The sequence below is a fragment of the Hirundo rustica genome, chromosome 19, assembly GCF_015227805.2.
Source record: "Hirundo rustica isolate bHirRus1 chromosome 19, bHirRus1.pri.v3, whole genome shotgun sequence".
Lineage (NCBI taxonomy): Eukaryota > Metazoa > Chordata > Aves > Passeriformes > Hirundinidae > Hirundo > Hirundo rustica.
In genome coordinates this window covers 1,389,668-1,410,191 of record NC_053468.1, presented here as the reverse complement: position 1 = coordinate 1,410,191, position 20,524 = coordinate 1,389,668, and the positions used below count along the sequence as shown (strand labels likewise).

General features: G+C 51.4%; 1 protein-coding gene across 7 annotated transcripts in view; it reads right to left on the bottom strand.

Moving 5' to 3' along the window:
* The window catches only part of ACACA (acetyl-CoA carboxylase alpha), a 100,186-nt gene that overhangs the window by 3,865 nt on the left and 75,797 nt on the right, over positions 1 to 20,524 (bottom strand). For all 7 annotated transcript variants that reach the window (XM_040082390.2, XM_040082394.2, XM_058423008.1 and 4 more), the window contains 9 exons: positions 18,688 to 18,831; positions 18,470 to 18,590; positions 16,796 to 16,892; positions 15,326 to 15,422; positions 14,579 to 14,714; positions 9,607 to 9,784; positions 9,202 to 9,314; positions 3,163 to 3,317; positions 2,311 to 2,481 (listed from right to left, as the gene is read on the bottom strand). In XM_040082390.2, the coding sequence (XP_039938324.1) occupies positions 2,311 to 2,481; positions 3,163 to 3,317; positions 9,202 to 9,314; positions 9,607 to 9,784; positions 14,579 to 14,714; positions 15,326 to 15,422; positions 16,796 to 16,892; positions 18,470 to 18,590; positions 18,688 to 18,831 (1,212 nt within the window). The remainder of the gene's footprint in view (positions 1 to 2,310; positions 2,482 to 3,162; positions 3,318 to 9,201; positions 9,315 to 9,606; positions 9,785 to 14,578; positions 14,715 to 15,325; positions 15,423 to 16,795; positions 16,893 to 18,469; positions 18,591 to 18,687; positions 18,832 to 20,524) is intronic.

Below are 20,524 nucleotides of genomic sequence, written 5' to 3'. Positions count from 1 at the left end.
GGGGAATTGCCCTGTCCAGGGGGGAATTGCCCTTTCCATGGAGGAATTGCCCTTTCCAGGGGGGAACTGCCCTGCCCAGGGGGGAATTGCCCTGTCCAGGGGGGAATTGCCCTTTCCATGGAGGAATTGCCCTGCCCAGGGGGGAACTGCCCTTTCCAGGGAGGAACTGCCCTTTCCAAGGAGGAATTGCCCTGCCCAGGGAGGAATTGCCCTTTCCATGGAGGGACTGCCCTTTCCATGGAGGAATTGCCCTTTCCATGGAGGAATTGCCCTTTCCATGGAGGAACTGCCCTTTCCAGGGGGGAACTGCCCTGTCCAGGGAAGAATTGTCCTTTCCATGGAGGAATTGCCCTTTCCATGGAGGGACTGCCCTTTCCATGGAGGAACTGCCCTTGCAGGGAGGAATTGCCCTGCCCAGGGGGGAACTGCCCTTTCCAGGGACGAACTGCCCTTGCAGGGAGGAATTTTCCCAATATCCCACCCTCCCCTGGCCCAGCCTGAGGCCGTTCCCTCTGCTGCTGTCCCTGTCCCTGGCTGTCCCCTCCTGCAGGGACTTGGACACCTCCCCCTGTCCCAGGCTGCTCCCAGCCCTGTCCAGCCTGGCCTTGGGCACTGCCAGGGGTCCAGGGGCTGCTCCGGGAACTGCCAGGGAGGAATTCTGGTTTCAGAGCCCGTCCCAGCTCCTGGCACACTTCAGAAACCCCAGGATTATTTTATTTCCTTTCACACGAGATTGTCCCAGCCCGGTGATGTCACTTCGAGATTTTGCTTCTTTCATTGTTTTTCCCCTTCTCAGGGTTGGAAACTCGCCGGGTTCCGCTCCCTGCCCGTGCCCCTGCCCCGCAGCAGCGTTCCCGGCACACAAAGGACGGTTCCAGGGAAGGGGGAAGGAGCCAGCCCGGGAAGCTGCGACACAGCCCCAGACCTGTGCAAAGCTCCATTTACCCAAGAATCCCAAAGCTTTTAGTTTAGGAGAATATTTAATACTCTTATTAATCATTTTTAATCCGTTTGCTTTTAATTAAGAAACAGCATGATGCTTCCCTATCAACATATGCCAGGGAGCAGATTAATTGTGGCTTAAGATAACTCTCCTTGATTGGTGTAATGTATTAGCTAACGAGCTGCCTGCTTTTGGAGAGCTCAGGCTCTACCTTGGAAAGGCTGCTGCCCTCCAGAGAACGTTCCCCCCTTCCCTGGAACCCCTGCGTGTTGGGGACTTTAAAAATGGAACGGAAAAAAAAAAAAAACAAAAACCAGAATTAAAAAATAAAACAATGGAATAAAATAGAATTTTGGAAAAATAAAGTAAAATAAAATTTAAAAATAGAGTAACGTAAAGTAAAATAAATAAAGTTACAGAGTAAAATAAAATTAAACAAATAAAAGTAAATAAAGCAACATAGTAACAAAGCAAAAGGAAATAAATAAATACATAAAATTCAGCAAAATAAATAAAATTAGATGCAATAAAAATAGAATAAAATAGAATAAATAAGATAGAATAGAATAAAATAGAAAAACTAAACTAAACTAAAATAAAATACTGAGATTGGAGGTTTGTGACAAAACCAGCCCGAGAGCAGCTCCCGAGCTTGCCCTCCCGTGCAGGTTGAGCACAATTCTAAAAGGAATCCCCGTGGTCTCCGGTGTCCACCCCAAGGAAGGGATGGCAGAACTGGGAAGGGGGGTCAGGCTGGCCTGGGGACAGCAGGACAGGGGACAATGCCCTGGGGACAGCAGGACAATGCTCTGGGGACAGCAGGACAATGCACTGGGGACAGCAGGACAGCAGGACAATGCCCTGGGGACAGTAGGACAGCGCCCTGGGGACAGCAGGACAGGGGACAATGCACTGGGGACAGCAGGACAGCGCCCTGGGGACAGCAGGACAATGCCCTGGGGACAGCAGGACACTGCCCTGGGGACAGCAGGACACAAGGACAATGCCCTGGGGACAGCAGGACAATGCCCTGGGGACAGCAGGACACTGCCCTGAGGACAGCAGGACAGCGCCCTGGGGACAGCAGGACAATGCCCTGGGGAGAGCAGAACAATGCCCTGGGGACAGCAGGACAATGCCCTGGGGAGAGCAGAACAATGCCATGGGGACAGCAGGACAATGCCCTGAGGACAGCAGGACACTGCCCTAGGGACAGCAGGACACAAGGACACTGCCCTGGGGACAGCAGGACAGGGGACAATGCCCTGGGGAGAGCAGAACAATGCCCTGGGGACAGCAGGACAGCGCCCTGGGGTCATCAGGACACTGCCCCGGACAAAGCCCGGGTGCCAGCAGCCAGGACTGACCTTGACAGTGCCCTCCACCTCCACGAACCAGCGGCGCAGCATGGCCTGGATCTGCCCGTCCGTCAGCTCGGGGTTGGCGTCGTGGATCTTCCTCTTCACCGCCTCCTCCAGCAGCAGCCGCCGCAGCCGCCAGTAGAAGAAGGTGCGGGAGGTTTTCCAGTCCAGCACGTCCTGCCCCGGGCACGGGTGGGGAGAGGGAAAGGAGTGAGGGACAGCGGCGGCACCGAGGGACACACACAGCTCGACCCCAAAGGGAAAGCCAGGCTGGGATTTGTTCTGTCCCCTGGCACAAGAGGGAGATGGCGGCTCCCAGTGATGCCTTCAGGTTTAATTTCACGTGTTCCATGTTCTGTGGTGCCCAGGCGCAGCTCTGAGCTCACACTCAGGGTCACTCAGCTCTCTGCACACAGCAGCCACACAAAACAAATCCTGTTCCTGCTGCACACCAAGGACAGCTTCCAGCCCAAAAGCACGAACAGCGGTGGCTGGAGGGAGGAACAAGGATGGGGCCTCACAAGCTGGGGATGGAATGGGACAATTAAACCCCAATGTGCAAATGGACCAAAACCTTAAAAAGTGTGAGACCTCGTGGCCCAATGTCCATTTTGTGTCCATTTTGTGCCCATTTTGTGCCCACCTTGGGTGTAGCCAGGCTCTTGTCCTGCCCAAGGTGGATCCTTTCAGTAAGTATCTGCTTTATTCTCCAGCTCTGCCCAGCCCTGTTCCAGGTCAGCCTCCCCAAGGCGTCACCACGAGGGGTTCCCAGGCTGTCACCGCTGTCACCAGGAGCAGCGCGGGGCCAGGGGAGGCGCTGGCTCCATCCCCAGCCCCAGGAGGCCCCAGGACACTCACGGTTATGGCTCCTTTCTCCTGCATCCTGCCGGGGGTGTCGTGCAGGTCAGCGAACTGCATGGCCACCTGCTGGTACATGGGGATCAGGAACTCCTCCCGCTCCTTCAGCTTGGCCTCCAGCTCCTTCCTGTCAGCCGGGCTCAGCTCGGGGGTGCCTGGAACCACACACAGCCCAGCTCAGTCAGAGCCTGGGGAAAGCTCGGGGGGCAGCTCCAGGCAGTGCAGAGCTGGGAAAAGCCGAAGGACGAAGCCCGGAGCATCAGCTCCCGGCAGTGCCCAGCAAAGCTCTGTGCTCCAGCCCAGATTTTTGTGCCACAGAGACTCAGGCAAGAGCTCTGAGGGTGTTTTCACCATGGAAACTCTGTTCCATTTAAATGCCAACGATCCAAGCCATCAATTAAGTGACATTTACGGGACTTACTCCTAAAAGAGAATAATGTCCCAACACGCTGTTCATTTAGCAGGAAACACGGAGCACGGCACACCACCCTCACCACTGCCGGTTCTCCTTATGCTGCTGCCTGCCAGAGCCCACTCCCGGGGCTCTGCAACCACAGCAGCAACCCCAAGGCAGCAAACCCAGCTTAAACCAGCGGGCAGAGCTTTGCAGAACCCCCGAGAGGGACGAGCCTCACCCAGCGCAGAATCCAAGGCTGGAATTCACCGTCACTGGGCCCAAACGGGCAAATTCACGCAAGGAAATTCCAGCACAGGCTCCTGAGCACAAAGATCAGACATTGCTCTGTTCTGAGGAAGGCTCCAAGCCACAGCTGGAAGCTGAGATGGCACCTGCAGGCTGCTGCTGCTGCTCTTTCCCTGGCTCATTCCCACTGACACCACAGTCCAAGGCTGCTGGTGCAAAGGGAAGAGCTCCGAGCTCCCCAGCGGCCTGAGCACTCCCGTGCCCGCTCACACACCCCAAATCTGTATTTTTCCAAGCCACAGTCCCTCCAGACAAAGATCCTTCCCGGGGAAGGAATGTTTTTTTCTGTGCCCCAACCAATACAAATGTTACCCGACCCTTCAGATGCGAGTAAGAAGGTTTTAATTAAGAGAAGCTCCCCTTGTAACCTTCAGAATAAAAAATTATCTATATTTGTCCACGTTGAACTCCCAGGCTCCCTGGTTTTAATGGCAACACAAGCACTTAAGGCAGCCTTGGTGGTGAATTCCAGCCCCTGCCACCGAGTCCACCCAGCCAGGCCCAGTAATGATTTAGGTGAGATTAACAAATATGTCAATGTCTATTTTCTGCTTAATTTAAAAGCAGCGTCTATAAAGATTTTTGACTTCTGAACCCTGTTCTCCTGGAAGAAAGAAGGTAACAATGAGGAGGGGGGATAAAGAGTGATTATCCCATCATCGATCGTTTGTCAGGAGCATTTCTTATTCACTGGACTATTGTAAAAAGCTAAGCTCTCGATCAATCCCGTAAGCCCCCTGTACAATTAAATATCTTGGAATGGTTTTCTTTCTTTCCTAGTCAGATCTTGAGGCCTCAGGGTTTTTCAGAAAGCCTGGGCTTTATTTATTTATTTCTCAAGGCAAAATAAAATTTTTTTAGGAAAAAAAAAAAAGAAGGAGAAAAAGAAATCTCCTTCCACAAATCTTATCCTGGCAAGGAGAGGGGAGTTAAAATATGGGATTCCTTTGCTCTAGAGGTACTTGACAGTTAATGAAACTGTTAAAGTTTAAATCATAGGAACATTATAGACCTCTAGGTATGGATTGGCTGCTGATCAATAGGGAAACAAAAGGAGCAGCGCTCTGAGACAGCCCCATTCCATGAGGAGAGAGCCTGGCACGCAGCTGGGGCACCACCAGGACACGTGTGACCCCCCTAACCCGGCAGGGAGCACAGGGCACGCTCCAAGGCAGCTCCAAAGCGCCACAAAATGTCACCTTTCTCTCAGACTGCAGCTTCCTCTGCAGCCTCTGTGGCTCCGGAGAGGGCCGGGGTGGGAAGGGGCAGGAAAACGTCTTCATTCTGCTCCCAACAGAGCCCACCCACGGCAGGGAGCACCCCAACACCTCCCGGTTCTACACGCTTCTCTCTTTTTTAATCAGTAGCAAAGCTGCCTTAACCAAGTTGAAAAGGTGCCCTGGGACAGCAGCAGCTTTGGGGTCCCCCCTCATTTCCACACCTGCAAGCACAGCCTCCCCTCTGAATGGCACCTGCTCTTCTCCTGCCTTGAGCAAAACGGGTGCCAGACATCGGTTTTTTCTCTCCTGTGAGGGTGGGAGGCCCTGGCACAGGCTCCACAGATGCTGTGGCTGCCCCTGGATCCCTGGAAGTGTCCAAGGCCAGGTTTGGGGGGCTTGGAGCAGCCTGGGACAGTGGAAGGTGTCCCTGATGAGCTTTAGGGTTCCTCCCATTCCCAACCATCCTGGGATTCCAGGAAATTCAGCAAAGGCAGCAGAAATGCCAAAGGTGTCCAGGCTGCCCAGGAAACTCCCCCCAGCCCATCTGGAGGGAGCTGCTCCAGAGGGGAGAGGGAAGGTCACAGGGAGGCACTCACGTCCCTGGAGAGACAGGCATTTTTGGATTGTCTCTTGTTTCTTTAAATGAGACGGGCTGTAATTGCTTCACTAAATATTCAGCAGGATTTATGTCAGAAAGGTGCAGCATGAACAGCCAGTGAAGGTCACACACGCTCGTGGCACAGGCTGCAAATATCCTTGTCCAGAATCCCTGTGATTCCCACCCTGGCCCTTCCCGCTCTTTGCTCCTGAGGTTTCATTTCTGAGCAGGTGAAGTGTGGCAGGGAACATAATTCCAAAAATTTCCTACCCCCAGCCCTCCTGGGAGGATGTCCCAGGTGCCAAGTGCCAGGGAGGAGCTGAGGGAAAGCAGGACTTGCTCCTGGAGCCTCGTGAGTGTGAATTAACACCAATTTAAATGCAGCAGCACCTGCACACGGAAGCAGCTACTGAAACCAGCACCACCCACAAAACAAAGTTACAGCCTGTGTTCATCCTACACCCCGTGAGAGATGGGATCAAAAGAGCAGTGATTTCTCCCAGGTTTTCCTGAAAATTGGCAGTGGGGGTCAGTTCTGGTCCTGTACCACAAAGTGCTTAATTTCAGAGAGGATCTGCTGTGCTGAAGTGGAGCTGAGCGGTGAATATTTGAGTGTTCACTGCTTATTTGGAAATTTAAAGACAATTTTGGATGCTCTTTAGCCAAGTGAGGTGTGAGCCGAGCCCCAGCAGCACAGACTGACTGCCCGAGGAGATGAAATAAATGAAATAAATAGAATTAGAGGTGCATTCCAGCACACAGGATGGGCGAGGAGGACACTGCCGCTATCACAACACGCATCAGGTGATGACTGGATGCCACCTACAAGAAACATGGAGATGCAACAGCCATTCCTGCTGCACCTGGAGCCATTCTGCCACTCCCCTCACTCACGTTCCACCCCGCTGCTGACCCATTTCCCTGCACCTCTGACACAAGGCACAGCATCTGCGGGATGAGGCTTCTTCCCACTCCACTCCTACTTAGTTAAAATAATAAATAAACAAAATCGGATCCCTGCATTTTAAACTTGCAGCCTGCACGGTTCCTCCACCTCTGGGTGCTCCCTGCACACCTAATTCCACGTGGGAACGTGCTCTGGGGCAGGCGAAGGGCCACCACCCTCTCTCCCCCTGCCCTCTGCTGGAACAGCCCGACTCTGAGTGACACTTTAATAAACCACGGGGCCAATCAACATCTCGGCAACGGCGCCGGAGAATTGATAATGAACAGATTTATGTCCAACGATCCGCTATCTGCCGGCCTCCCCTGCTCTGCCGCTCCCCGAGCGCGGGCTTGCGGCACAGCATCCCCCGGCGCCGCTCCCCGAGCTCCGGGGAGGGATGACAGCCACTCAGGGGTTAAAGAGAGGCAGTGAACCCCCAGCTAATGAGTAAGAATTCAGCAGGCAGTGTAAGATAAATGGAGCTTTCTCTGCTTCTGCTGGAGTCAGCATGAACTGCGGCCCTGCGGCTTGTTTGTGGCAAATGGAGTGCGCGAAATATCAAAGGGCAGTGATCCAGAAGAAGACCGACTTTGACAAATTTTAAATTGGCCAGAAAGAAAACCAGCAAAAAAAAAAAAAAAAAAAAAGAAAAAAATTATGCAATTCAGTGTGTCCTGCAATCTTGGTTTTCCTGCTCTGGTACGGAATCAGTGCCAAAACAACAGCAATGATCACCCGATGCTGGGAGCAATTAGGATCCATCTCAGGGAGATGCTTATCAGTGACTGAAGCTTTTAGAGCTCTGCCTGTGTACAGCTGTAAGTGACTTGCTCTTGTGTTGCAGTCATTTTAATTAAAGTGTATGGAGTTTGCCGGGAGTAATTACCCTGTAGAGGAAGAGAGGGGAAAAACCCCGGACCAGGCTCCTGCGTCCTCGCACGGCGCTGGGGTTTTGGCACAAAACTCTGTCCCATCTTTCCCCTTGTGGCTTTTTTCCAGAGTCCCACAGGATTCGAGGGTGGCCTGCAGATGGTCCTGCAGCCACAGAGGTGAGTGAAGGTGATGTTCTGCTCCCCTTCCCTCCAGGATTTCCTCACTCCAGCCTTTCTCCACAGCATTCCGGTGGCTCCGCTCCTGGGGACGGATCCATCCCCAAGGCACGGGCTCTGCCTGCAGCAGGGCTTGGTTTGTGTGGGGAGGTGAAGGCAAACACTCCCAGCAGCAGCAGCAGCAGCAGCAGCAGCGCTGCCCTGCAGGGCCGTTCATCTGAGCTGAGTGCTCAGCACATTCCCTCCCCTAAGCACACATCTGATTTCTCCTTCCCTGCAGATTCCTGCTCTCCCTGCCTGACAGACACCCCTGGGAAGGGGACCTGGGGGTCCTGCCCGGTGAGGAACTCCACTGAACACCTCCACAGAGCTTATTTTGGGACTCTGAGCTGGGTGCCCATGATCTGGGGTAGTCACTGCCCCTTTGCTCCTCAAGGGACACTGTCAAGCCTGACAGAGGCCAAAAGTGAGGTTTTCTGAAAATAACCTCCTTGCTGCAACTGCAGGCTTTAAAAACTGGGATTTAAATCAGAGAGTAATAGAACGGTTTGAGTTGAAAAGGACTCCAAAGATCATTTCATCCCACTCCCTGCCATGGACAGGACATTCCACTATCCCAGGGTACCTGTCACCCTTCACCCGTTATTTTTCTCTTCCCGAGGCCTATCGAGAGGGTTGTTTTGTATATAAATTGTTGCCTTGCCATAAATTAAAAAAAGAATAATAATAAAATGTAACTGCAGCAACAGCCAGGATTTATCAGTCATTTGCAGAACACTTTTCCTCCTGAAGGATCCCAAAAGGCTTTGTAAATTCAAGCCATACCCACACGGCACACTTCTCCCTCCACTGAAATGTAGTCAATTTTGGAGGTAAAAGGAGGCTCTGTAAGATTATACTCTTATAGTAACAGCCAGTAAAGAACTATTTAAAGAGCCTATTCCCCTGAGAGAGAACATATCTGATAATAAGTGCATTTTGCTGAACACTCTGTATTTTGGGATGTTGAGTGTACAGCAGGCGCTGGGATCACTCGGAGTGGCAATAACACAACCCTGGCCATGCCAGCACTGAGCCTTGCACAGCTCCCCCGTTCACAGACGTGGACAACATTCCTCATTCCCTTGAAACTGAAGAGCACACGGACGTCATTACGGCAGACTACCCCAGACACTCAGTGACAGTCCAGCAGCCCAGAATGTCTCTGATCAAACCCTTTGTTACGTGAAACGCCGCCCGCTGAAGGTTTGCCCCACAAACCTTTAGTGAGCTGAGCTGGAAGTTAGACTCAGGCACCTGCAGCGAGGGTGTGTTGTGAGATCCAGTCAATAAAATATGACAGAAAAGAGAAATCAGCTCAAAACCCCACCCTGGGCACGCTGAGCACGCGTGGGCATCATCTCACACATACACACGTGCAGGGGGCTCATCTGGTTTTCTTCCCACGTCAGACAACAGGAAATAAAAACGGCAATGACTCTGATGAGACGCCCCAGTGCCCTTTGGGAGGGTGTCCCACGTACCCAGGCGCTCGGCCAGGCGGATGTACACCGGGTCCACCCTGCGCATCGTCTTCACCAGGTCCTTCCTGCGGAACCGGATCTCCACCGTCCCCTCCGGCTCCAGGATCCCTCCTCTGCAAAAGGAAAAAGAGAGGCCCTTTTTGCACCTGACTTGCAGCTCACCAGACACAAAACTGGCTCAACGTTAGCTGGAGAGGTTCGAGAACGGTTCAACGTCAGCCGGAAAGCGCGTGAGAAGAGAACGAACGGGGAGGGAGACGAAGCAAAGGGAGAATTTTTAGCTCCGGATTATCCGGGCTGAAAACGCACACGGGGCTCCACCCGGGGACCCAGCCCCACGGAAACGAACTGCCCCGGGCCCCAGGGAGCAGCCCAGGGGGGCACTGCAGGCAGAGGGGTCCGTACCTGCTGTCCCTGTCCGCGTACATCTCCATGTGCCGCGGGTTGATGGTGGGGTCGATGACCACCCAGGAGCCGCCGCGCAGCTCGCCCTGCGGCGGGATGTAGATCAGCACGGGCTGCCGGTACTCCCGCAGCCCGTCCACGATGTAGGCACCGAACTTCAGCACCTGGTCATACATGTCTGGGGAAGGACACCACAGCTGGTGAGACAGGGCTGGGGAGGGACACACGGCTGGGACAAGGACAGAGCTGGGACAAGGACACACAGCTGGGACAAGGACACACAGCTGGGACAAGGACACACAGCTGGTGAGACAGGGCTGGGGACAAGGACACAGAGCTGGGGACAAGGAAACGCGGCTGGGACAAGGACACACAGCTGGTCAGACAGGGCTGGGGAGGGACACACAGCTGGGACAAGGACAGAGCTGGGGACAAGGACAGAGCTGGGACAAGGACACAGAGCTGGGGACAAGGACACACAGCTGGGACAAGGACACACAGCCTGGAGTCACAGCTCATCCGTGCCCCAACCTTGGACTCTTCCAGGGCTGGGGCAGCCACAGTTCCCTGGGAACCCATGCCAGCACCCCCACAGGAAGGAATTTCTCCCTGATACCCCATCTAAATCTGCCCTCCTCGAGGTTCAGGCTGCTCCCCCTGTCCTGTCACCCCACACCCTTGGGAAAAGTCCCTCTGCAGCCTACAGGATGCTCCCACACCAGTCCAACCATGGGATCTCCTCTCTGGAAATCCAGTCTGGACACTTTCCATGAAACCGCATCTATGCCAGGGTTGCAGGCCCTCAGTTCACACCAGCTGCCCTGGGGATGATCAATCCCTGATTTCCCGGCCCACAAGCATTCCCAGAGTTTGGGAAATCAGGCTGGGTACATCTGTACTGCCCAATTTCAGACTTACCACCCTGGACCTCTCTCACAGCTCATGTAACGAGAATAAAATGCACCTAAGGGCAGCAGAGCTTTTGCAGATCTTCATAAAAATGTGTGTGGGGAGGGATGGGGAACAGCACTCCGCTCTTCCTCCATTAGAATTTGTTTAAGGCATTTTGCTCAAAATTAATAAGAACAACTCCACTGTGTAAAGACAGTACATTGAAAATACCAGCCCCAAAGGTGATTTAAATAAAAGAGAAAAAGGGAAGGCAGAAGAATTTCTATGAGATGATATAGTTTCTAATGGATACAGTTTGTAATGGAAACGGGCACTCTTGAATATATATATTTTGTTACATATAATTGTATCTAGAAGTATTAAATCAAAATACAAGAAATGAAAAATAGTTATTAGGCCCATCTAGCCCACCTCTTTGTTCACACAGGACCGCTCCTTCCACAGCGCTTTTGAAAGCTCCCATTTAGAAACCCCAAACAATAAATCTACTGCTTCTTTAGGGGCATTTCCACAGCCAGACAGATGAGATCCCCCTCAGAACTCAGCCAAACTTCCCCTCCCTCCCCATTAATTTCACGTCACCTCCCTTGTAGCACCCTAATAACGTCTGCCCTCCTCCAGGCTCAGCACAAAGAGCAGCAGGAGTCGCAGCGGGGTTTGTCTCTAGACAGTGCAGGAATCCTCCATCCCTCATCTCTCTTCCAGCCCCCTCCATCACTGGGGATTTTTACTTGGACCCTCCCAGTTTGCCTCATTTCTTTTTCTGGCCATTAAAATACGAGTGCAGAGAAACTTAAGGAGCTGCGTTTATGTACCTCAACCTGCTGCAACAGGAGGAGTCTGAAAACACTGAGACACTTTATTCATGTAAAATCCTTCTATCCCTCGAGAAAAGCCTCATTTCTGGGGAAGAAAGAGACTCCAGCCAAGGTCCCTTTGTCACTTAACCCTCATTTAAGTGTTAAGTGTTAACATGAACATAATAAAGCAATTAATTCTTTGGGAAACACACACTCTTCTGTATTTTAAATATATACATATACAAACAAATATATATAGATACATATTAGTACCACAGGCACTGATAGGATCTCTCCATTTCATTTCCAAGGTCACTGCCACCCAAGAAAAGGAATTTAATGTTATTTAAGAGGTATCAAATGCTGACAAAAGGAGGAACAATTTATTCCCTCTATTTGGGAATAAACATAAATCCTAGCAGAGACAGCGAGGTCTGAGAACCAAACAAAACTCCGACCTTTCCTTTTGTCCTGAGCAAAGGAAAAGACTCAAAAGGGGTGACAAATTTATTACTAATTATACAATTATTTTATTATGTAGTGCTAGTAATAAACCACTTGAAGTACTTTCGGCTAATTCTAGTGTTAAGAAAATAATTGCTTGATTCAAATTATTTTAACTGAATTAATTCTTTACTAGACATTTTTTACTAGTGCTACATAATAAAATAATCGTGTAATTAGCAATACATTTTTCACTCCTGCCACGGGTATATATTTTACTCAGGTGAAGCGCAGGGAAGAGCAGCACTAATTGTTTGAAGAGGCCAGGGGGAGGAGGAGCAGAGAAACGGGGAACTGGATGCTTCCTCCCAGCTCCAAACCTCGCTCAGGTCCCCCGGGCGTCGCCAGGAGAGGATGTGACTGCCCGGGTGGCAGCGGGCGGGCAGGGAGGCATTTCTGTGCCCTCGGAGCTTTAGGGATCAGCCCTCCAGGAGGATGAGCCTCAGCCCTCCGTGGTTCTGCACAGGGCTGGGGCCCTGCAGCACAGCCCTTCAGTGTCCTGGAATGTCCCAGCAGCCCAGGCATCCCCATTAAATAACTGATTAAACACAAATAACAAAACTCAACACTTCAGCAAGGCCAGGGGAGCTGCTGCTGCTCCTGGGGCTGGAGTCACCCTCGGTGCTCCCAGATGTGGCTGCCAAACCTGCTGAGGAGCGTTCTCCTCCCTGAGTGCCACCACCGAAGGGTCCCCATGGTGCTCCAGCCCAAAATTCATCTCAAGCTCAGCCTAATCTGAGCACCCCGGCCTGGTGAGAGGCGTCCCTGTGCACGGCCAGGGGCTGGAATGAGGAGATCCTTCGGCCCCTCCCGACCCAGACCAGGCTGGGTTCCACGAGCAGCCACCCGCAAGGCAGAGACGCTGCAGGAGGGCAGAGAGGGGCGGCAGTGGCGTGGGCACAGCTCTGTGCCCGTCTCTGCGGTCCCACCCCGCAGGGACACGGCCTGCGGGAGCTGTCCCCACCCCGCTGGTCCCGGCACCCAGAGCCCTCGCTGCCCCCCGAGCTGCAACAGCCCCCAGCAGCACGGCTGGAACAGCAGATGGCACCCGGAGACACCCACGGGCCGGGACAGCCCGCAGCCCATCCTGCAGAACACGCAGAACACGCAGAACACGCAGAACCTGCAGAAACCACAGAACCCGCAGAACATGCAGAACACGCAGAACACGCAGAACCTGCAGGAACCACAGAACCTGCAGAAACCACAGAAACCACAGAACCCGCAGAACCCACAGAACCCGCAGAACCTGCAGGAACCGCAGAACCTGCAGAACCCGCAGAACACGCAGAACCTGCAGAAACCACAGAACCTGCAGAACTCACAGAACTCACAGAACTCACAGAACCCACAGAACCCACAGAACTCAGCCACCCCCAGCTCCAAACCAGCCTCTTCGCTCCACCGAATTCTTTCATTTCATTTTTTTTTTTTTATTGTTATTTATAATCGGTCCCGGGCAAAAAGGAGAAGTAAACCAGGAGCGCCCGACGGCGAGGGGGGGATTTGCATGTGATCAAACCCTCCCTGCCGAGCCCAGGACCCTGGTGCTAATTTCCAGGGAATTTCACGCTTGGATGTCTCCCCGTCGTGGGTCACCGCCGGTTCTCCCAAATAAACCCCGGCCAAATGGCTCCTCCAAAGGAATATTCCAGCCAGTTTTTCATAATTTAATTTCACATTATGCTCAGGAGCCTTCTGGCCACGGAGAGAGCTCGTTGGGGAGGCCACCAGCAGCAGCAGCACCACGAGCTGCCTTTATTTAGGGCATTATTTCTTTATTTTACAGCAGGAATTAGACCTCCCAGGCCGACTAGGGAAGAGGGGGGCTTCATTTTTTCCCCCTTTTTTTTTTTTTTTTTTTCCTTCCTCCCCCCCCTTCACTAATGTCAATTTTCAGCATAGCAAGAGCTGTCTCTAATCTTTTCCTACTCATTACACACAATTTTGGAGTCATTTTACCCACAGTGCAGTCGGCTCCTGGCAGTGTGTTTGTGTGCACTGAGGGGTGGCATAATTGTTTATTTTCCCTCCTCGCATAATCCCCAGCCAGCACTGAAACCAAAACTGCAAACAACTCCCCAAGGGACACCCAGAGCGTCAGGAGACACCAGCAGCAAGCAGGAGGCTGGAAAATGCAAGGAGCAAGGTGCAGACTGCAATGGCTCTGTCCTTCCCTCCTCCTCCTCCTGCCAGCTGGCTGGAATAACTCGGGATATGCAATATAAATATCAACAACCTCGTGCTGCCTGGTCCACCCAACTACCAAGCTAAAACTCAGCTTTCTGAGGAACCCAGCCAGGCCAGGTCTGACATTTTAAGGTAAAACGTTATCTGAGGGCTAAATAAGGTAAATAAACGAGCTTAAATTATATCAACGACTTCCCAGTGAGTTGTGTGGCTGGGAAAGCAACAGCAGCACACGGAGCAGCATCCACCCTCAAAGGCTGTGGGTATTTTCCAGAGGGAAGAATTTTGCCCTCTTTTGCCACCTCCCACCTTGGCATCTGCAAATTCAAAGGCTTTGCCTTGTGCCCAGCAGGCTCTGCCACCCTGAGAGCTTCCACCAGCTCAGTGCCCCTGGAGCTCCTCTCACACAGGCGAGAGGCCCCGATCCCATCTTTCACTTCCAACTTCATAATATCAATCTCACGTCCTTTGGCACTTCACAACATTTCAAGCAGCACTCCGTGGTGCCCTCAGCAGCCAAGACAGAGCCAAAGCCACCCCCAGGACAGCTCCAAAGTGCTGCTTACCTTTCATTCCCCCAGAGAAGCCTCTCCAGTTTGCAAAGACCATCAGGGGCAGCCCTTCCCTGTTGAAGTCCTTGATTGCCTCGGCTGTTTTGAAGGCAGAGTCAGGGAACCACACCTGCCCAGCCTGCTGGATTATCTGGTGGGAAGGAAAATCCACTGTCAGGCCTCAAAGCACATTAATGTAAGAGTTGAAACATAGAAAAAAGTCATCAGGAGCTGTGATGTGGGATAAACAATGAGAAGGGTGGCAAGTGGAACGTGCAGGGTCTGCTTGGCCATGGGAAAATTGGGACAATCCTTCTGTCACCAGCTTCAACAGCAGCAGTCACATTAATTCAGCCCAGAAAGGAGAGTATGGACAGCCTGATGCTGTAAGGAGGGGAAGGAAAAGAGGAAGAAAAGGACATGGAGAGGAGAAAGCCCTGGAGAGATGAGGCAGGGCTGTGAAATCAGGTGGGGAAACAGCAAAATGTCGCAGCAGGAAGGCCATGGAGCACCCCAGTCACAGCAAGAGAGCAGGGAAGCGATTTTTTGGTTGTCACATCCCCTGGGCTCTAATCCCTGCCCCTCCCCTGAGTCCTGAGGCAGTGCTGGGGATGTCTCCTGGAGGAAAGGTCACACAACGGTGCAGGCACTGCTCCAGCAGCTCCAGGAACGGCTGCACATCGGCACCGGTCTGGGAGAGGAAGGAACCCCACCTGCACAGGGACAGCTGCAGAGGACAAAGAGGGGCAGGAGCGCACCCACCTTGGCCTCCGAGTCCAGGTTTGCGGGGTCAGCGGGAATGCTGAGCTCCACCGTCCTCGTTTCTACGGCAACCACTCCGACAGGTATTCCTCCCAGCCTGCAAACAGGTGAGACACAGAACTGCTGCTCCTGCTGCTACACAGCCAAGCAGCCAGCAGAGACAAACAGCAGGAGCAGCGGCGTGGCCTTGTGCAGAGCTGAGGCACCCGGCTGCAGAGCTCCAGAGAGCTCTCACAGCAAAATCTGTTGCAAAAATGAGCACATTCCCCTCTAAAAACAAAGCAGAACAAACCAAACTCGGGTTTTGAACGGTAAATCCATGTATCCTTCGCCTGCCATCACCCAGGTTTGGTACAGATGGTCTTGACCGTGAAAAATCGGAGAACCCCAGAACGAGTTGGGAGGGACTGGAAGCCCTTCCTGCGCTTCCCCCAGACGTGCTGCTGCAGGGGGACTGCCAGGGGGGCAGGTGCAGGCCCAGAGGCACGGGCAGCAGCGCAGGCACCAGCGAGGATGCCCAGCTCCGCCCCACAGGGCATCCACACACAAAAGCCATCGGCGTCACGCTGCCAGGACAGTCCCAGCAGAGCCCCCTCTCCCTCCCCAGCCACCCCCAGCTGATGACACACGAACAGGCAGGGAAGAGACAGGGCCCATGTGCGCTGAGGGGCTGGAAATATTCCCATTCCCTATGATTAAGAGTCTGCTGGAACCCCGTAATTGCAGAAGCCGTCTTAAATCGGTAACTTATAACTTCTATATTAGGGCCCATGTGACCTAATAAAGAACATCTTTATCCAAGTATTACAGTTATTTATTGAACTTGAAAACAGCTCAAAACAACTTCTGTTTTCCATAATACTTCATATAAATTTTATCAGGCTAGCACATGAAGATGCTACATCTTGTTTTATAGTGTGTCCCTGGACAAGTTGCCATAGAATAATAAAAGACAATTTACAGCCAACAGCACACATATTCCAAACATACATACAAGAGATGAGTTTTGGCAGCACTTACAGTAACAATCCCAGAAGAATACATTCATATTTGGTTTTTTTTTCAAAGTGCCACTGCTTTTCAAAGGAGTCTGTTTCATTTGTGTTATATATCCCTGCTGTGTGAGAGTCCAAAGCCACTTGGAATTTGTCAGAAGAAAGGAACTGCAAGTGAAGCTGAGCATGGACAGAGTGCTTCTGGCTCTGCCAAATCATTGATTTCCACCCCTGGCACACTGCTCTAGCCTGGAAGCCTTTAAATTATAGAATTATAGAGCCATGGAATGGGTTGGAAGGGACCTTAACCGTCATCTCATCCCTTTCTTTCCAACTCTTTCTATTAAACAGATATATATATATATACACACACAGAGACAAAGAAATAATCACAGGAATGTTGTGCTCTAGGGAAATGCGAAGCATAACCCAAAGTGGATTTCTGTAGCTGTCTAAAACACGTCTCAGAACTTACCTTGCTCTCCCCACCACGACTGTCTGAGCCCAGGGCTGCATGATCTCCATGAACGAGCCATGGTCAAAGAACCCACTCAGCCACTGCCCCTTCTGATCTAAAGGGAAGGGAAAAAAAGGGAAACATCACAGGAGGAAGGAGAGAGGGAAGAAAGAAAACAGAATATCAAAGCAGCAACTCAAACTTGCTTAAAAATGCCAGCTGGAGAACATGGCACTGTCTTCTTATTTATTTAATTTTGAATAGATGACAATACAAGGGAACATTAGACAGCTGAGCATTTGTCTGCCTTCAGCCATCATGTCTTATTTCATTTCCTAGTCTGCATAAAGACAGCAATTTATCAGCAAAAGCATCATTTATTGTTAAACGATGGGGTTCGGAGAGCAGAGGGACTTCCCGTGCTTTTAAATAAATAACTCTGCTTTTTTCAAGACTACAAACATTTGTCAAAAAGCAGTAAAGTCATTAAAGAGGCTTTTCAACACATCTATTTCTATTTTAAAACTTCTCTCATATTCTTCTCTTGATCCTGCCTAATCTTTCCTTGAAAGTAGGAATGCTGAAGAAACCCAGGAACTAAATACGAAAATGTCAATGATATTTAGAGTCAGTCACAGAAATCACAACTCTCTGCTTTGCACCGGGGTTTTGGGAAGCCCTACATAAAAACAACCCACAAAAAATCCCCCCAAATCCCTCCCAGCTTCACCCCTCGGCACAGAGCTCCCGAGGAACTCTTTCCTCTGAACAAGCACCTCTGCTGCTGCAAACCAAGTCCAAAACCAATTAAAAAGTGGAGATCCAAGCAAGCTAACCTCTGCTGACTTAAACAGGATGGAGAGTGTTTTATCAAGCCCAAACTTGTAATTACTGTGTTCTACATTCCCTGCCTCTGTGGCCCCACTGTAAAATGTGACCATCCATTTCAAAATTATCTCTTTATCGCGAGCCCGAAGCTGATCGTTTAGATTCTGGCCTCGTGTCGGGCGTCAGTTTGAAGAATATCACGGCAATATCTCCTCTAATAAATGGCTTTAACTTTTCACCTAGGAGATATCTGCTTTAACTTATCACAGGGAATCATCTGCTTTCCTTAACGCTTCCACTAAATTAAAATCTGAAGTCACTCGATTTGGAAGCCGGCGTTTGCGGCGCCCAGACAGCTGGATGAATTGCTTGAGAGATGATGAAAAAATATTATCCAAAACCAGAAAACTTAGTTTATCACAAATCTCATTTTAGCCCCCCAAACTCATTAATAACAGCAGGAGTAACGGTCACCCAGTTTGCAGCTTGCACCTGCACAAGGCTGCACAGCCCCAGTGGTGCCAACACAACAACTGCCCGGGATGCGCAGGAATATTGGGATTCCTTTAACATGCAGACCCTTTGTGGATGGACTTCCCCTTAAATCACTAAAAAAATCCATAAAAGCAACTATTATAACATCTGTAAAAGTATGGTGTCCTTGAGCACTCAGGATTTACATGCTACTTTTAGATATTGTTTATAAACTATATCACAGATTAATATAATTATATGTAAATACTTCTATATTATATCCATATTGCTTAGAACTAATTATTCTACAGAATCTGAAATCTATTTGGGTTGCAGACATCTGGCAAACAGCCTTGGAACAAGATGAGTTGCTGCATTTCCTGGCCATACTTGGGTTGGGGCGTCCAGCCAGCATCCAGCGAGGGTCGTAGGGGGTCTTGGTGGGAACGAAGTCAATGGTTCTGTCTATGGGATCCTTGGCCTTCAGGATGGGCACAGGGCTGTGTATATTCTAAGGGGAAAAGGAAAATACAGCAGGAAGTGAGGGCCCCCTTTCCCAAAAACCCGCAAACAGCGGCACCTGGGACCCGTGCAGGCCCAGGAATTACCTTTGGCATGTAGGAAAGCCACTGCAGAATGGTGTAGACTCCTTCAAAGTCATCACAGACCGTGTCGTGTGTCACCCCGTTGTTGTGCATGATCTGGATCCCTCCCAGCTGGTTGTTGGAGGTGTAAACTTCCCGTCCAAGCACCTGGGGGAAGAAAAACGGGAAAGCCATCAGTGCTGGGATGTGACCAGGAGGTGCTGGCCAAGGAGCTTCACACAAACCCACTCCTGCAGCGCCTCAGCCTCGCTTGGAAATGAAAAGGGAGGAGCAAACCTCTCCCAACACAGCCTGCCAAGCCCTGTGTGCAGGTAAGAGCTGCTGAGCAGGGATCCCTAGTGAGCAGGGGGCAGGGCTGGATGGCATGTTGGGCAGGAATTGTTCCCTGGCAGGGTGGGCAGGCCCTGGCACAGCTGTGGCTGCCCCTGGATCCCTGGCAGTGCCCAAAGCCAGGCTGGACAGCGCTCGGAGCACCCTGGGACAGTCAAGGTGTCCCTGTCCATGGCAGAGGGGTGGAATTGCACCTTTAAGGTTCCTCCCAGCCCAAACCATTCTGGATTCTGCGATCCCCAAGGGGAATGATACCAGTGGGGAAACTGAGGCAGTTTTCCCACTTGCCTTCCCCAAGCAGCAGCGTGACCAAAGCTCCCGGGTGCTGAGCCCAGCTCAGCTCACCAACCCCAAATTGCTCCAAGAAAACTGTAGGGTGGACATATTTAAATGGATAACTGGGGAAAACAAACAAACAAACAAACAAACAAACCCAGACAAAGGCCCAGCAGCTCCTTGGAGAGGCTGGACAGAAGCAGGCTGGGGCTCCTCATTCTCTTGCACAGCTCCATCTCTAATCTGAGCCTGGGCAGCGCAGCTCTTTTCTCATTCTCCTGCTGTCTCTTCCCATTTGCCCTCTCCCTGACTGATACACTGATCTCTCGGTCACTTGGCTTTCTGCTCCACTGACTCCATATTACTAATAACACCTCTGCCACGGCCAGTTTACCTCATGAAGGCAGGAGCACATCATTACAAAATAAACTCATAACTTTGACATTCCAGCAAATACACGCCGTTTGTTATTTTTATGGGTTGAGTCTTTCTAACAGACAGAGGACATTACACACCTGCTTCATTTGGATCTTAAAAACCCCCCTCAAACACACACAGGCAGCCTGGCCTCCCCCAAACACCCAGCACAGCTCGTTTTGGGGACAGAGGAGCTGGCAGATGCCAGTCAAGGTTTATGTACAGAGGAAAACCGAGGCGCAGATGCTACAAAACTCACTCCCAAATATAGAATCCAGCGTGTGTCTTAGCACAGGGATGTTCCCGGGACTCCCTTCTGAGCTCAGCCACCTTCCTCCTCCTCCTCCAACAAAACCAGTGCCAAGCAAAGCCACGGTAGAGGAGACAGCAGCACAGATTTAGCTTCAAGGATAAGAAAAGCCCAGGCCTCCAGATGCCAGGCACAAGCCTAGCTAAACGCTTCCCGCAGAGGAAAATAAAAATAAAGAGGATTTAAACTCCCCCTCTCTGAACTAATGCAAACGCATGTTCATGCAAAATGGGCCTCTGCTCCTGCTTATCTGGAGACACTGCAGACAGCTCAGGTTTAGCACTGCTGACAGGCAATGAAACAGCCTAATATACCGCTGCTCTCGCCCTTCAATCCCTTTTTGGAGATGGAGATAAACACACAGCTCCCTCTCCCGAGTGCTGCAGCCCTTCCAGCAGAGCCTGGAGCGGGTGGGAGATCCCAGAGCAGGATGCAGCCAGGGGCAGAGGGTGCCCAGCTGCAGGGAAAAGCGCCTCTGAGGAGAGCTGGAGCCGGGATTTGGATGAG